Source organism: Magallana gigas, chromosome 8, assembly GCF_963853765.1.
Source record: "Magallana gigas chromosome 8, xbMagGiga1.1, whole genome shotgun sequence".
NCBI lineage: Eukaryota > Metazoa > Mollusca > Bivalvia > Ostreida > Ostreidae > Magallana > Magallana gigas.
In genome coordinates, this window is record NC_088860.1 from 19,780,638 (window position 1) to 19,799,093 (window position 18,456).

At 32.3% G+C, this 18,456-nt stretch overlaps 1 protein-coding gene and 1 pseudogene across 2 annotated transcripts; both read right to left on the minus strand.

Moving 5' to 3' along the window:
- Positions 1-769: 769 nt before the first annotated feature.
- Positions 770-3,515, minus strand: LOC105322533 (microfibril-associated glycoprotein 4). 2 transcript variants are annotated; one of them, XM_034472109.2, is made up of 6 exons: positions 3,391-3,515; positions 2,692-2,835; positions 2,380-2,525; positions 1,701-1,797; positions 1,140-1,304; positions 770-1,032 (listed from the first exon to the last, which is right to left on the minus strand). In XM_034472109.2, the coding sequence occupies exons 1-6, from the start codon at positions 3,476-3,478 to the stop codon at positions 785-787; spliced, it is 888 nt and encodes a 295-aa protein (XP_034328000.2). In that variant the 5' UTR covers positions 3,479-3,515; the 3' UTR covers positions 770-784. The 2 variants fall into 2 exon arrangements, with proteins under 2 accessions (XP_034328000.2, XP_034327997.2); XM_034472106.2 differs by having other exon boundaries at positions 2,380-2,531.
- A 3,191-nt stretch (positions 3,516-6,706) lies between these two features.
- Positions 6,707-12,622, minus strand: LOC136270678 (ryncolin-1-like; annotated as a pseudogene).
- Between the last annotated feature and the right edge of the window lie 5,834 nt (positions 12,623-18,456).

An 18,456-nucleotide genomic window follows, 5' to 3' on the forward strand; every position in this document is an offset into this window, starting at 1 on the left:
ACTAGATACGACTGTTTAAAAACTTTGAGGTATTCAAGATTTTGAGGGTAAAATACTTAAAAAGTAAGTGGTTAGGACTTACGAATCACTTCGACATATCCATTGTATTAGAGATATCAGTGTTCGAGATATCGCAGTTCAACTGTATTTATTTGGGGGGAGGGGTGGGGCAAAAAATAAAATATTATATAACCTTTTTGCACATTTGCATGACATGACTAGTCATATACCTAAAGATAGTCTATGAAAAAAAAAATAGATATTAATTCTTATGAGAAGGTCGTTGATGCTTAATATGAGAAATCACTAGTAAATCAATGTTGGCCAAGAAACTAAGTTAGCATTGTCTTGAATTTTAATGTATTAGCTAGAGTAGGTAGACCTTCAGTTAACAGAATATTTTTATGACTATTCACAGATTTATATATTAAGTTCTTTAACATTACTTTGCAGAATATGTTCCTGCTCTTGGATATTTCTATAGACCAAATATATCCATTACACCAAAACTTGAAACCAAAAGACAAATCTGAGATCATAGACATCATGTTTTACATGGCTGCAATTCAGACGTATAACTTCCTTTTCCCTTTTAAGTGACTCTTGAATCTGCAAGGATGCAGTGATTTTCTAATGAAGGAGAAGCAAACCAGTGGCTTGTTATCGATAGAAACATTCAGCTTAAATTAATTGAGAACTTCTTTGGTATGCAACAATATTGTATTTAAAAAGACAAAAGTTCAGGGATAAAATGTTAATTTAATAAATGGCCTTAACAACAACTTTAAATTTTTGGTCTGATCATCATTGATGCTCTCTTTAAAGCACGGTGTTCATTTCCGAATTTGTACCAAGTCATACTAATTGGAGTGATTTTAGCCGATTTTAGATAAGGTCCATTAAGATGAGCATCGATGCATGCCTTAAACCACCATCCTCCTTGACGTTCCACGCTACATTGTTCCTTGGATGTGTCATTGTCTTGGTCTCTTGTAGAAAACTTCATACCGTTATGATATGCGAGACTATCACCTGGAATATATTTCTTATATTTAAATTTTGATATATAGTTTGCATTTTTGACCTAAAAATTGCAATATGAAACTCAGATTAATCTGATAACTATTGTATATACTAACCCGCCGTTCCGCTGTATCCCCCGACAGATAACTTGTATTTTTCAGACTCACTTCCCACAGTAAACCTGGAATATTTGGCGTAAGCCTTTTCACCCGAAAACTTTTGTAGGTCAACTCGTAACTCTTGCTTAGTTTTTGATGTGAGCAAGTGAATATCTTCATTTCCTAGAAAATATATAAGTTTCATGGGCCATTTCGCTCAACTGGACAACAATGTCCAGAGTTGACTAAACAGTTTTCATGAAATCATCATAGTTCATAACGGATTGCTGTTTGTAGCTACTATTCAGCCATGACAAAATGTTATGTGAATATAGTATACTGGTATATTTTAAAGTAATTGTGTACACAAAAGCTGTCTTATATTATGAACCAGTTGTTTTATTTTACTAACACGAAAGGGGCGGGGTATTTAATCCCTATGACATTTTCGCTAGACTTAAAACCTTGTGCAAATACAAGTGCTCTTTCGACTAGAGATTCTTTTGTCTTGAGAATCAAATTTAAATTATAAGAAGAATCTCAATAATCACATAAACACATTTTATAACACGTTCTCACCTAGCCAATATTCTTTTTGTGGTTTTCCAAATCCGTCCTTGTAGGTCTGCCAAGATCGATAAAAATTTACAGACCCATCCATACGTCTTTGAATTACCTGCAAGACAACACACGATACTAATAAATAAAACTGTACGCTGGAATATTATAGTACAATTCGCACATCAAAAGATTAGCTCTGGAAGACTTTTAAAACTGGTTTAATGCATTTTCAATGTTTGATGTATCAAAATAGCAAATGCCCAATATAAAAGAAGCAGGATATAAAATAACAAATAAACGATTTGTATCGAACGGATGTTTGTTGGTTGTTCAAGTGTGAATGAGGATGATAACAAATATTAACGACCTTAAGGAGGCTGAATGGTCAACAAATATATTATCAGATCTGCTGAAAGTTTTAAGATATAATTTGCGAAGCTATTAACAATTATTAAATGATGAAAATTTCCGTATATTTTTACTTTTCAATTTGGGTATTTTCCTATATCTTTATATAGAGCTGTTCTTCTAAAGGAGATCAAGACAGTCAAAAATGGCCAAGACCATTGAAACCACAACAATGGTCTGTTGGAGTAATTTCCGAGAAAAAGGAAGTTTTATAAAATTATTAAATGTGTAAGGTATGGAAACATCGCAGAAATATTGAAGTAAATGAAAGAAACCAGTAAAGACTCACTGTCCACCCTCCGCCGTCCGTGGTCATGTCACAGTACACCAACTTCTTGGTCTTCATATCCGGGTATATCGTGTACACACCGTCTCTTCCTTTTGTGTTGGGTATTGCTTTTAGAATGGATGCACAATCTCTTTGCTTTTGTAGCTCTTTAACTTTACCGAGAAATTTAGTAAAGAATGTGCCAAATGAACTAAGGTGAAAGAAGTGTTTGAAAAAATATATTATAAGTAGGATATTTTGAGAACATGTGCTTCTGAATTTACACTGAGTAATTTATGAAAGTTGTATTTATGAAGATAAAAATGTACTGACTGAGATACTTGTTGAGGTGTTTCCCGGTCAGTCTGTAGTGAGAGGTGAGAGATACATCCACAGTGACGGGGGTATCCACTTTGAAGGACGAGTTCAAGTGTTTCCAGTTCCATGGAGTCAATTTAAGGAGAGACTCTACATTGCCTGAAAAAGGGGAAAGTAAATCAGTTGTTAGATTCAAATACTAATATAAAAAATCCGGAATTTATTATCGTGTTATTTTTTCAGTCAGCATCAACAAATAGTTATTGTTTTATGCGCTTATACAGAATAAACTCTTTTGTCTGAACAGATTCACAGAATATTTACCCTTACGCCTTTGTTGGTTTAACAAATCTTCGGTGGTCGAAGAGTTGCAAGTTTGTGGTCGAAGAGTTGCAAAACTTGACGACATGATAGCAGCTAATACGTTATCGTGGTTTTTTTTTATTTTGTTATACATACAATTACAATTTTTTTGGTCGTTGACAATACCAAAAATGTAATGGATTTATTACTTACTATTTGTCCACGGAAATATTTAGAGCTATCAGATCTCCCAGAGTGTTAGGCAAAATTTGTCTTGACGATTGATTAACCCATTTATATTCGTAAAACTTGTTCATGTCAGCAATACACACATGTAATGTTCGAATTTTTTTTATTTTTCTTTCAATATTTAAATAACATTTTCTACAAGTGATTAATTATGATGCTTACCTTTGACTTTGGGGTGAGGTTTCATAGACATAACGACAACAAAATAAATGCATAAAAAGAGCAAACTGTAAAATCTACACCGAACCATTGTGTTCACTACGTTTCCAATCAAGGGGAAAGTTTTCAATATATATATGTATATTTGTAGATAATTAAAATGAAATATGATATGTGTTTCGTGAGAAAAAAGGAAATATGTAGGTTCTATAGCGCGTAATTACGGATGTTGACAAACCCTGTTATACACAAGCTCCTTGCATGTGTTGTCTTCCCCGAATAATCAGCTGCATGAAATGAAACTTACCATGGATATTGAAATGGAAATATTATGTATCACATTACTGAATATGATTAAGAAGCTTGAAAGATATTCCTGATGTTGCGGTTCCCGCCATTTTGTCCATGAGTGTCGCTTTTACATGCTAAAGACTAACTAAACATTAAAAATGAAGATATCGCTCATGAATATCATAAAAATATATTAATAATAAAGATAATTTTGATTTTACTTTTATGTTCCCGACTAGTTTTTTTATTTATTATTTTTATACTGCAATGTTACAAATTCAAATATACTTATACAATCTATTTATTTATTGATTATTTTATTCATTCAGATTATTTAATTATTGAATCAGATGCTTTAATAAATTCAACTTTGTTCAAAATCCTATTCAAGTCGATAGAATTTTTTGGAAATGAAATCAATAATTAAAGCTCTTGGGTTTAATATTACAAATGCCACACTCATTTATGATAGCATATAAAGGGTTTAATTTTGTATATAAGAATTGATAACTAATTAGATTCAGAGAGAAAAGAGAAAGAGAAATAGGGGGCCTCTCTAAATATTATGTTAATAGTATTTGTTTCCGACTTAAAGTTTGGAAGCTATTTATATATGTACATGTATATTTAGTTTTTTTAACTTAAAAGATGAACGTCTTTAAGTTTGTTATCGCCTGTTAACCATTGCGGTTTTTGTCCCTTATTAAGTACATGTATCTTGTTTAAAATGACTCGTCCAACTAATACATTTTACAAGCTAAATGTACCTAACATACCCCAAGGAACCTCTGATTGACCATTGACACTTCAATGATAACATGTATAACAAAGAAATGCGAGATTTTTTCTCGCTTGTAACTTGACAACTTGCATTCAAATTTTGGGTGAGCATATGAAATACACTAAAAAAGCACTCTAAACATTTTAACTGACCAAAAATAGAAAACATTTTGCTTGAATCGTGACCATTCCCCTCTTTCAAAAAGTTGTGGCGTACATACTCAGAATATCTCGTGGCGTCCATCTTTTTCAATGACGAACGATATTAGAATATAATCATAGATTTGAAATTCACTGATTTTGAATAAAGACTTATTCAGGTGTAAAATTATTAATAGCCCTATGTGATCAAGAGGAAAATAAGACCCAATAGTACCCATCATTTCTCTTTCTTTTGTGTTAAATACTCTGTTCCTATTAATGAAAGCCATTTTAGCTATCTAAGATTAGTGAACACTCGTTTGTCTACTGTAGGGAGATGACTCAATAAATACTACAAAATCTGAAAATTCATTTTGTTTAGAAATAAATAATGTAAACTCTATTCTAACTTTTATTAAATGATATTTCATAAATTGTATTACATTTATATTATCTGTGCTTACTTAAATCAATCATTTGCAAATTTTATTACCTTTGTTATCTCTGGATGTATATTTAAAAATATTGAATATTGTGTTGTTTTAATGCAATATTGGCCTAAATCCAATTTTCGTCCTTCGCCTTACTTTTAGATAGCCAGTTACTGAAATGGTTCTCAAAGAACAACAAAGAAATTTAGTGATTCTTATTGGGTATCATTTTGATATTTATATAAAGGACACCCAGAACTGTCAAACGCACAGCCTATTATGTGATATCTTTAGTTTCGGATATAGTTCCATCGGTGTGGGTTTTTTTTACCAGAATCTGCAGACACATAGCAATGAACCGCACGTCAGAGGTCCAAGAAATGAAAAACAAAACAAAAAACTCCAGAAAACCCATCATGGGAACATTTTTTTTTAAACATAAAATATGGTCATTTATTATTTGATAAGTTTGAATAACGCAATGAATTTTACATGAAGGTGAATAGAGAAGACCCTTCTGGCAAAAAAACCCCAATGAAAACATGCATAGATCGAGATTAGCTTGCATGTGCTGGGGAGATTGGAATAGCACTTCTGATTGAAAGCTATGGGTCATTTTTCTCACCGTTTGCTGTAGGCATTGTGTGTTTGAGATCAGAGGTAAATTCTGATTTTCTCAGGCATTATATTGTAAAGCTTCATTACTTTGAACTAGATAAGACTGTTTAAAAACCTTGAGGTATTCGAGATATCGAGGGTAAAATACTTAAAAAGTAAGTATTCGGATCTTACCAATCATTTCGACATATCCATTGTATTCAAGATATCAGTGTTTGAGATATCGAAGTTCAATTGTACATTTATTTGGGGTGGGGCAAAAAATAATTTTTTTGCACATTTTCAAGCTACATGTATGACCAGTCATATTCTAAAAGATAGTCCATGGATAAATATTAGAATTCTAATGACGAGGTCATTGGTGCTTTGTATGAGCACATCTCTAGTAAACCAATATTTGCTAGGATAACAAAGTTAGCCTTGTCTTGAATATAAATTTATTAGCACTGTAGTGTAGGTAGACATTCAGTTCACAGAATGTTTTTTCTGTGTAGAATTTATGATTTATGAATATTTACAGGATAATTCATTGAGTTATTTGATATTATTTTGCAGATTATATTCCTGATCTTGTATATTTCTATTGACCACTTTGATGTAATCACAGAGAATTCGTCTTTAGATGGTAGACAGGCGTCTATACCTTACACTTAAACTTATCATATTCTGAAACCAAAGGACAGATCCGCGATCATGGACATCATGTTTTACATAGCTGCAGTTCAGACCTATAACTTCCTTTTCCCTTTTTAAGCGACCCAAGCTTTGAACCTGCTAGGTTGCAGTGAAGAACACACTGGGTCAGCGATATGTTTTTGTTAGAAACATCCAACTTATAATTGTGCGGTACATAAATGGAGCTAGTGTGTCTTGAAGAAAAAGACTTCTTTTCCCACTTGTTTAGTTAATCAACTAGGGTTTAATAACCTTTGAAAACATTTCATTTATAATAAGATGAATCTCTTGAGAGAACTACTTTAATATGCAACAACATTGCATATAAAACGACGAAAACTCGAGAATGTTATATTTCTTTTAATTATTGCGTGAACAACAATTTAAATTTTGGATCTGATCATCATCGATGCTCTCTTTAAAGCACGGTGTTCATTTCCCAATGCATACCAATTTATACTAAGTGTAGTGTGTTTAGCTGATTTTTGATAAGGTCCATTGAGAAAAGCATGGTAGCAAATGTTAAACCACCATCCTCCTTGATATTCCGCGGCACAGTCCTTTTTCGCATTGTCATTGTCTTGGTCTCTGGTAGAAAAGTTCATCCCATTCTGGTATTCGAGACTATCCCCTGGAATATATTTCGTATATTTTTATTTTTGATTTATTTTCTTAAAACTTAAATTCGCAATTTGAAACTTAGATTAAACTAATAATTATTGCACATACTCACCCGCCGTTCCGCTGTATCCCCCCACAGTTAACTTGTATTTCTGAGACTCACTCCCAACGGTAAACGTGGAATACTTGGCGTAAGCCTTTTCACCTGAAAACTTTTGCAAGTCCACGCGTAACTCTTGGCTAGTTCTTTCTGTGAGTAAGTGAATATTTTCATTTCCTAGAAAATATACAAGAGTTCCATAGACTACCTTGCTAACTTGCATAGTAATGTCCAAGTGTGAATAAAATAGTTATCATGAAATCATCTGTGTATAATTGTGGATTTTTGTATGTAGCTATTTTCAACCACGACTACTAGGGATCCTTTGTTTTTAACATCAACATGTAAAGGAATATTTGATTTATCAAATTAATCTCAGTAATCACGTGCAAACAACATATCAAATGCTGTTACCTAGTCAATATTATCCTTGTGGTTTTCCAAATCCGTTTTTATATGTTTGCCAAGATCGATAAAAATCCACAGAACCATCCATTCGTCTTTGAATTACCTGCAAGACAACACTACAAATTATAATTGGAAATTATTGTATAATTCTAACAAAAGAAGATAAGCTCTAGAAGACTTTTAAAAGTAGTTAAACCATTGCATTATCAATTTGTGAAACTGATACGGGTTGTTTTTATGTTCAACATTAAGAGAGGATTGTAGTATGACATAACCATTTGTACCAATATTGACTGGTTTTTCGAGTGAGAATGAGGACGATTACAAAAATTAACGGGTTAATGTTAACCACAACGATGGCCTGTTGGAGTAATTCTAGAGAATCAGTAAGTTTTAGAAAGTTATGAACGTATAAGGTATGGATACATATTGCAATAAAGGAAAAAAACAAGAAAAGACTCACGGTCCACCCTCCGCCGTCCGTGGTCATGTCACAGTACACCAACTTCTTGGTCTTCATATCCGGGTATATCGTGTACACACCGTTTCTTCCTTTTGTGTTGGGTATCATTTTTAAAATGGAGGCACAATCTTTTTGTTTTTTTAGTCCTGTAAGTATGAATAACAATTTATCATCAACGTAATTGTAAGTGTATTTTTCCGTCGCTGCATGTGTCCTAAATTCGATGTTTAATTTTCAGTATTGCAATTTTTATCTATGTGTTCAATGTACTTTCAAAAGTTGATATTTTGTTGATGAATCATCTGATTAATGACCATTTTAATACGCCTCCTTAAGGGGACATGATAACAATGTTGGTCAAATTTTGCTTTTCTGTTTTTATTTACAAAGCTTTAGGAATGCATTTCTTGTCAAAAGCATTTGACCGTGTTTGGCATAAAGGTTTATTGTTAAACAGTTACCTTGTAAATAGAAAACAAAAGGTAATGTATCAAGAAGTATTGTCGTCTACTAAGTCTATTAATCCTGGAGTGCCTCAAGGCTCTGTCTTTGGTCCATTCTTATTTTTTTATCTATGTAAATGATATTGCAGATACATCTAACATGTTAACATTTTGCGGACGATATAAGCCTTCGACATGCTGCAATCAATGTACGCAATATGGAATCTTATCTTAATCATAAGATTTGTCTAAGAGATGGCTTTTAAGTTTCAATTCTTAAAAAGCTAAGGCTGTTTATTTTAATAATAAACCTAATACAGTAACCCCTACGTTCAAATTTCAAGGATGTGATTTAAAATTCGTATCAACCCATAAACACTTTGTCGTTATATTTTCTGAGGACCTTTCCTTGTCATCTTATATAAATTCTATTACAGCAAATGCTTAAAAGAAATTGAAATTAATGGAAAAAAACAGAAAATCACAGTCACTATTAAGTACTTCATTTATAAGGCCTTAGTTAGAATATACATCTGATGTATGGGAAGGATGTCCTATTACTGATTCTGACAAATTTGAAGATGGGTGGATAAGGCGTGTAAAATGCCCATACACGGTCGGGCAGGCTAGTTAAAAATTAAAGTATCAATAAATCTGAGGTGTTTTTTTTAAATCATTTAAAACAATATGTATTTAACGAATTATTGATTTTTAACCTATAGGTATGTTCAATACTTGGAATATGTTGACTCAAACAGGCGTATATGTATCAAAACCTGCAAATACTGTCATTTATTAGAACTGTATCAAGGCATTTTCTTTTATAGAGTGGGTCTGTGCTCCATATTTTTCTCATAGTCTAATTAAGGTCTATTGGAAAACACACCGATCACAATCAACAAAAACGTGGAGAGATGACCCACTATACATTAAAAATATCATTTTGTATCCCAACAATTGAACGTTTTGAAAAAATAATACAAGTCCGGTAGTTTGTGGCCAAAAGCACATATATATAATATTTAAAAAGCCCACTTTGTTGTGTCTGAAATGGTTCAGTGGTTAGAGTACCTGGCATAAGATAAGCTTCTATATCTTGGCTTTTAATGTTACGTGTTCGATACTACCGAAATTTCCGACAACATTTTTTTTCTTATTTTTTGTAAAATATATTAATAACTGACTATAGTTAGAAAATTTGCTTTTGCAAACTTGTATTAAATATATTTGAATAGATTTAATTGGGAGAAAATAAATTCAAAATTGTATTTCACTACTAAACCGAATTGGCATTTGCGCTATCTTATTCCCCCATCTTCTTAAAAAAAATACAATTGATTGCAGCAAGAATTGTTACGGGTTTACCTATTTTTGCTTCTCGGGAAGAATCTCTATACTTTGAAACAGGGTGGGAAACGCATTATAATAAAAGGAAAATATCAAGGCTAAAAACAATGATTGAAATTGACCAAATCATTTTACCCAGTTATGTAATGGATATTTTTCCAAAAAAGCGTGCTACTGTACATGTTTCTAACTATACTACCTGAAATGCACAGAATTATTCTATACCAAAATGTCATTTCGAATTATATAAATCTTCGTTTGTTCCTACTGCTGTTGATGTATGGAATTCGCTTTCAACGGATGTCTGTGAAAGTAACTGTATTCGCATTTTAAAAGAAAACATACAAGTTTCTGTAATGAAGGAAAATGTGCTTACTTGTTTAACCTGACCTATTTTTTTATATATGGTGTTAGACATTTGAATATAAACATACTAAACTTCGACACAACTGTACATTAAATAATGATTTATGTTGATGTAATATTATTAACAGTCCACTCTGTTCGTGTGGAAAGCTAGAGGATTTACCATTATTTTTCACATGTAATAAATATAAAGATGCTAGAAATATCCTATTAAATGAATTTTTTCATATTGTTAATCTAGTCAATACTAATGTTTTACTTTGGGGTGACAGTGCAATAATTAAGTGACAATGAAAACACTTATTTATTTACATTAGTTTTTGATTATATTTAAAACACTGAAAGATGTCACTGATCATAAAACTGCTTGTACACCATTGTTGATTATATACATGTCAATTGCACAAATGTGAACCGCCATTTTATCCACTGACCTTTATTTATGTTGTGTACACATATATTGTATTATATCTTTGTATTGGGAGAGGGTGGTCTTAGTTATGTAACTTGTGTCCAATCCCAATTGTACTTTTGTTCAATAAAAATATGTTCAAATCAAATCAATACATTTCCAATAATCAGATGAAATTTGAGAGTCAGTCGTAGAGTTATAAGCAATATACAGGGCTCACAGTTTTCTGTCATGTAAACAAGGCTCGGGTTATGTTGTTGTTTACATAGGTTCAATATACCAGTAAAAAGTCTTTTTCAAACAGATTGTTTTTGTTTTTATTCATAAACAGTTTCTAGCGTTTAACACATTCATTTTAAGGTCTAAAACTGGAATTTTCCCTTCAACATTCATTAAAGAAAAGCTTATTTTACAGGGAAAAAATCATAAGTTCTGTTACTTGCTTATAACCCAACAAATGAATCTCAAATTTTGGTTGCCTATTTAAAACATGCCTTACTAAAGCATTTTTTAAACAATAAAATCGGAAAAATAACTTTTTACCCAAATCGTGACTATGCCCCTCTAAAGCTGTTGGTTTAAACTGGCTGGATTATATGGGGACATTTACTAAATCATGATAGATAAAATTAGAGATATTTTTGTACTTACTGAAAAACATGTTGAGGTGTTTCCCGGTCACTCTGTAGTGAAAGGTCAGGGACACGTCCACAGTGACGGGAGATTCCACTTTGAAGGACGTGTTCAGGTGTTTCCAGGTCCATGGGGTCAAGTAAAGCAGAGATTCCACGTTGCCTGAAAGTGGGGAAAATCTTGAATATGTGGATTTGTAGCATTAATAATTATTTCAATTTTGAGAACATGTATTTATAAATAACTTTAAAAGTATCTTTTGAATAAATTATTAAAAAACAACATTTCAAGATATTTGGTCTAATTTTCGGGCTTATAAATCAAACAAACTAGTCCTTTGTAAAAGTTAAAAACTTATTAAACCAATTGATAATCACAGAAACAACATCTTTTTGATAATTTAGATAGTTAAAGTTGAAAATGATTTTTGTAGATTGTACAAAAATTCAATGCACACATGCAATGGAAGTGTAAACAGACAGTCTGTTTAGCTTCGTTCCTAAATCATTTTATCATACATGTAAATGAAGTCGCAGTGAATTTACCGGCGTCGTTCACAAACTTCAATAGAGTGAATAAAATGCACTCATTGGTTTATTTTAATTTACCGAAATTCTTTCAAATGTTTATTTACATATATTTACATTCTACTGTGTTTTTCCATTACATTCCGTGATGTTTAAATGCCTCTAAATGCAACAAGTAGTCAAAGGTCAAATTGACGAGTTTTATTTTGACGTCACAAACGTTGAACGCTGTAAACTGCAACGTCACAAGCGAAAATCAAAGTTCACGCTTATGGCTGTTACTGTGGCTCTTCCATTAATATTAACTTACCCTTAGGATAAGATAGGAATTTTAAGGTATGAATCACATTTGCAGACAAGGCAAGAAGTTAAAAAAAATGTAAATATAAGCATTAAATCATGATTTTTTGAAGTATACACTCTCATAACTTCAGCGGTGTGTGCATACAAATTTTCATAACGCGCTAACGCGCGTTACTCAATTTGTATGCACACACCGCTGCAGTTACGAGAGTGTATACTTCAAAAAATCATGATTCAATGCTATAGTATATTATTGTTGGCAAATGCCAGTGTCTAATAATTATAAATAAACATGGGCGAATCTTTAAAGGGGCAAATCGAACAAATATTCTTTCAAATATTCATTAAATCATCTTTCTTTTTCATTCAATTTGAGTTTTAAGTTTATCTTATTTATAAAAAAAATTGTCTCAAATGATCGAGAAAAATAATGCATCGTTCATCAATATACATATTCGCAATTAACTATTGCTTTACAGCGGAAAAAAATCTGCTCTACAATCCCATCAAATATAGCTTAAAAACTGTAAATTTTTTGATTAAATATAAATAGAATATTTTTAAATATAGAAAACTTATCCATACCCTTGATAGTGGAATGAGGCTCTAAAGCAATCGCTATTACAAAATAAATAAACAAGCCAACAATAAAGAACATACTCGCAAAAGAACCCATGATGGCGTTCTTACTTTCAATGGATAAAACATTTCTGATTGCCTTTATATACATTTACATGTTTATGTAGATATCGCGTGACTATTAAATTGAAATAGGATATGTTTATTCCGTGACAATGGAATAGATCGGTCGGTTAATTTGGTGTATTGATATAGAGACAGCCATATTGCTATCCGTCCTAGTCCTTTTGCATTGGTGTTGTCATTATAACCAAGTTCCCTCAGAATTTTGAAAATTGGCAACGTTATATAAAGAATGTGGGGGAATAAGCCGAGGCCAAAGTCCATTTGAAAAACCAACAATTTTTTCATACAAATATTACTTTTGTTACATTTATTAAGCATATGTAATCATTTGCATTCAGTATTGCTAAAACCTTTAAAAATTGACTTCAAATATAAATGATATGATTAAAACATCAAAATATGAGTAAATAAGTAACAAAATACTAATAAAATCGGACTATAGTTCAAACTATAGTTTTTTATGTACTGGGTCATCATACCAATTTTTTAAGAACTTATAGTGATAATTGTCCTGCAATGAATGCAAATGATTTGAGAACGTCAACTGCGCAAAATTTTTCTACAGTAAGATGGAAAAACCAATTACGACTTCAAATGAGACGCGATCTTATATATGTAGTCTGGACGCCCTAGCTATATTCTTGTGTTGAAGAAGACAGCGATACTAATCAAATGGTTGATAATTTCAGTGAAAAAATAGCCATGTGTTAGGAAAGTACTGTACTAGCGAAAGAAGAGGTAAAAAGCATCTACAAACCTTACAACTAACGAGGAAAAACCATGGTTCAACCAAAGAGTTAAAAATTTATATTCTCGATATTTAACTGCTTTAGAAAATTACAACAGTTACAGTAACAAGAAAAACTACGATATTCTTACGAAATCAAAACGCAAATACAAAAGTCTTCAAAAGAAAGGAAAAAAGCAATACAGGAGACAACAGGGAGACATGGTTCAACAATTGAAGAAAAACAACCTTAAGCAAATTTTTCAAATACTTTAGCAAGCGAAATACATCACCCTCAAAAGTCTCGCTTACACAGTTTTTCGAACATTTCCGGAATCTTGAGCAAAATTCTCCAACTAACTATATTTCAATAGTAATTTATATGGACACTGACTGTCCCGTAATTGATTGTTTAGACAAGGAAATTACAACAAAGGAAATAGAAGTTTGTATTCACAAACTTAAAACAAACAAAAGCGCAGGAAATAACCAGCTAATCAACGAATATTTTTCCGAATTTTGTGACTTAACCCTTCCAATACTCGTTCATCTCTTTAACAAAATTCTTAATTCTGGAGTATTCCCCTCGTCTTGGTCAAAAGCTATCATTATCCCAATTCCTAAAAAAGGAAATATTTATGACCCCAATAATTACAGAGGCATCAGTTTTACTAGCAGCCTAGGAAAACGTTTCACATCGATCCTCAACGAGCGAGTAATACAGAGGATATCATCACGGACGCACAGTTTGGTTTTCAGGCTGGTTGCTCTACTACAGACGCAATATTTGCCTTACATAGTTTAATAACAGAAAAGTTAATATAGTATTTCAACACATGTTAGATGATCTCCGTAAGGTATATTTGAATTTTAACTGATAACTTAATTATTGTGAAATTAATCAAAAACCTACTTTCATTTTCGATAAACAAGCCAACAATAGCAAAAATGAGAGTAAGGTGGTGGACACGCTTTGGCGCATCAAAGTTAGGGGTAGTTTGCATCAAAATATATGCTTGCAATGAAATACTATCGAATGATTACGTAAACAGTGAATATATTTATTAGGAACTTACCTAAATTACACATTGAAGTTAAGATTTGACAACGGTTGAATAAATGAAATAAAGCAATTCGTTTCTTGAGTGAGCGATTTTAGTTTTAATCATGGATAGAAGCGCGACCTCTAGCGAAGGAATGGAATAGAACTTTCCAGAACGGGGTAACCAAGAACGCGGTTTGACTAATTAACGTCTTGGCAAAAAGTGTAGGACCGGTTCATAATGCATCGCAGGTAGATATTTTTACCGTGGATGGGACATCTTTGGTTAATACAGAAAAGGTAATAAATAAAATGGAAAAAAAATTGATGCGATTTTAGTTTTGATCGAAATAATTTATTTTCCAGAACGGGGTGTTCAGGAACGCTGTTTGACTAAATTAACACAATGTCGGAAAGAGTAGAGCGAGATACTTTGAAAATGACAACTTTGGTATTAAAAAAATGCAAATAAATATGCATACACTAGTTGTTGAAATTTCATACATTTTAATACCACGACAGATTGTGAGGAAACTGTATACATTGTGTTATCAACCGGGAAGTTAAATTTTTTGGGGGAGAGGGGGCTACCCTCCCCAATATTTTTTTCAAAACAATTTTTTATCTGAACTTCACATTTTGGACAGGGATAAAAAAAATTGTGAAATTTGACCTAAATAACAAAATTTAGACATATGACGTCCTAAAACCCACTCACTGGTTTTAAAAAAGTCATAGTGATCATTTTCCACTCAGCTGCAACAAAAAGAATTAAGGCCATGTTCATGTATATATTATCTTATTCAGTTTTAAATTTTTCATCCCTTTTTTAGGTATTCAGCTATGCAGTGTGTTATTTATTATTTCAATTTAAAGAATAGGTTAAGAAAACTATAAAGAAAAAATTCCGACATAAAATATACGGAAAAAAGATGATTCAACATTATTGCATTATGTCATTTTTTTATGGTATAAATTAGTAAAATCCGGCATCACTGGAAAATTCCCCCGAATCCTTAGATCATTTTATGTCGACGTGAGAGCCTCCGTCAGAAGTGCCGGTGAAATATCCAGAGAATTTACAGTCAACACTGGCCTACTACAGGGTGAAGTTTTGTCGCCAATTCTTTTAACATGTATATAAACGATCTAGAAAATCATTTCGTCAGTAATAATTGTCAGCCCGTCGAACTAAGAGAGTTAAACCTGTTTGTTTTAATGTTTGCAGACGACACCGTTATATTCGCGAATTCACCAGATGAGCTCCAAACTACTCTAAAGTCCTTACACGAATATGTTACTTTATGGAACTTAACTGTTAACACCGATAAAATCAAAACATTAGTATTTAGAAAAGGAGGATCCATTGACAACCCGGACATACAACAATGAAATTTTTTCGAAAACGTTGATTCCTTTAATTATTTAGGACTGTGTTTGAATTATAACGGCAAATTTAATACAACTCAAAAGAAACCAGCAGCCCAGGGCAGAAAGGGACTTTTTGGAAAAAACCGAAATTTTCAGAAATTTGAATTTAACGCAGAAAGCTGGTGCCAACTATCGATATATATGTGTTGGAAGTGTAATTTCATATGGAAGTGAGATCTGGGGTTTTCATAAATCACCAGAAATTGAGCGATTTAATCTTTCAATTTGTAAGGATGTTCTTGGTGTTAGACGTAATGTAATGATATGATTTATAGTGAATTAGGTCGATGTCCGATTATTTTACAAAGAAAATTAAAAATAATGAAATACTGGTGTAAATTATTTAGAAACAGAAAATTGTATTTTAAAATCGTCTTTCAATTACTTATGAAAAAGTGCTGAGAATTGTGCAGCTTCTGGTGTCATTTGGGCAAGAGACGTAAAAAATGAGTTGTTACACGTGGGTCTAAGAGAATTCTGGATTGGACAGCAGTCACTTAATCCTGGCCAGTTTTTACATATATACGAGAATATAATTGTTGATATTTTCATGCAAGAAAGCAATGCTGTTATGGAAAATTCTTCAAAGTGTATTTTATTCAAATATCTTGCAAAACACAATTGCTCGAAAATCCAATCATACCTAACAAAACCAATCCAGAATAATCTTAAGACACATATTTCTCGCATAAGACCGTCTTCATATTGCTTAATATTGAAACAGGAAGATAACAAGGTAAAAGCAGGCAGGCTCGATTATGTGATGTTTGTTATACTCAACAAATCGAAGACGAGGTTCATTTTATTCTTCAATGTCCAAAATATTATAATTTACGAAAAAAATATTTAAGCGAGTACTATTATAAGTCTCCAAGTACATTTAAATTACTTCAGTTGTTGGGCTCGGATCACGTATCTACCTTGCTTGGTCTTGCTAAATATATTAAATGTGCTTTATTAATCCGTAATAATTAATTCAAATTGCATGAAACTCATTCAATGTATTTAAGAAACATATTCTCTCGTGTGTTAACGTGTTATAAATTTATACTATGCCTTTAGTTATGTGTAACTCTTGTTGACCAAAAACCTTATTTTCAATTCGTATATAATTAATACATTTGATTTACTATATGTAATGTGTGGAAGTGTAGAACACTTGATCAGGGGTTTCACCCCCATTTTCGACTCTAAAGAGTCTAATGTTTATATTATTTTGTAATATGTGAGTTATTGTAAACTGATGGGTTGTATTGCCCAAGGTTGAATTTCTGAATGAATAATAACATACTGATAAAACATGTAAATGTTTTTTTTTCGATTTTTCAAAATAATGGTACTAACACACATTCTATGGTAAAAAGCAAGTTTTTTTCCTTCAATTTTCAAGATGATCATCATATGGCCAAGACCGAATTATGTTTGCACAATACTATATTGAGTATGTAATTTAAATGGATTAAAACATGCGATTCAGTGGTGTAGCGGTTGGGGTATTGAAACGTATCTATGTGGAAGTAGGTTTCGATACCAATGAATGGTAATGTACAAATTTTTTAAATCTTTGTTTACTTTGTTTAAATTCAAAAAGCTCATTCGATGTAAAGAATGTAAAAATTGCGTAGTTTTCTAGTTAACTGCTAAAAAGTTTTCTTTAGTTTTATTTTTTAAAATAAACAAATTACTTTCATTGTTGATGGGGTCAAATTATGAACTTAAAGACATACTACTCAGTATTTGAATTCTTAATTCTATGTACACGCATGCACATAATAAATTCTCTGGAGATATGTAAGCACAGGATACAGATATTCTACTGAATGCGTGATTGTCATTTCAAACATACTAGTGATAGGGTTGTGGCATATGCCTCGGCTTAGCCTTCCAGGTTCTTTCTGGATATTTAATATATGTTTGGATTTACCTTAACTTACCGCCAACCCCGTCCCGACAACCCCACTCCGCGGATTAGATCATATATTATAGGAAATTTTGCTTATTAAAATTAAAAAAGATTAGGTTAAAATAATTCAAGGGTACTACTGGGTTCATTACTCTCTAAATACACCAAAAACAGAAGGAAGCTATACATGTATGACTCGAACATAAACGTTTTGCATACAATCCATATATTGAAAATAGTTTGAAGTCCCAATCAATCGATATCTTGATTCTTGCAATGGGATACCTCAGTTGTTTATTTGTGCCATATCAAATTTGAGATGATAAGGTTTGACTGTACTTTAGTTCAAGAAACATTGTTTTAGTTTTATATTTTGACACCTAAGGCCGTGATGAAATTAACCTGTAAGTATTACAGGCAATTATGAACGATTGCAATGCAATTTAGTGAGCAGTTTTGTGCAGTTTTTGAGCTCTTGGACCCATCAGATAGATAGTTTTAAATAGTTCATACCCTTTTCTAATATAAAATCTGGGTATCTACAGTACCGTTTACGCGGATCCCGTATTTTCCGCGCACCCCGCGGTCCAAATTGCAACGCGGTTTAAACACCTGTCTAAGGTAAAAACCGCGTGCCCCCGCGGTTCAATCGCCCATAATGACAACACCCCCGTGGTTTGAACGATCGATTACAGCTGTTAA

Bases quoted from the DNA above. Each gene is read 5' to 3' on its own strand.
- LOC105322533 (XM_034472106.2), bottom strand. From the start codon at position 3,478: ATGGTTCGGTGTAGATTTTACAGTTTGCTCTTTTTATGCATTTATTTT. The intron at 2,532-2,691 runs GTCAGTACATTT...TTCTCGGTAAAG, and splicing joins ACACCTCAACAAGTATCTCA to TTAAAGAGCTACAAAAGCAA. The intron at 1,033-1,139 runs GTTAGTATATAC...AATATATTCCAG, and splicing joins GGGATACAGCGGAACGGCGG to GTGATAGTCTCGCATATCAT.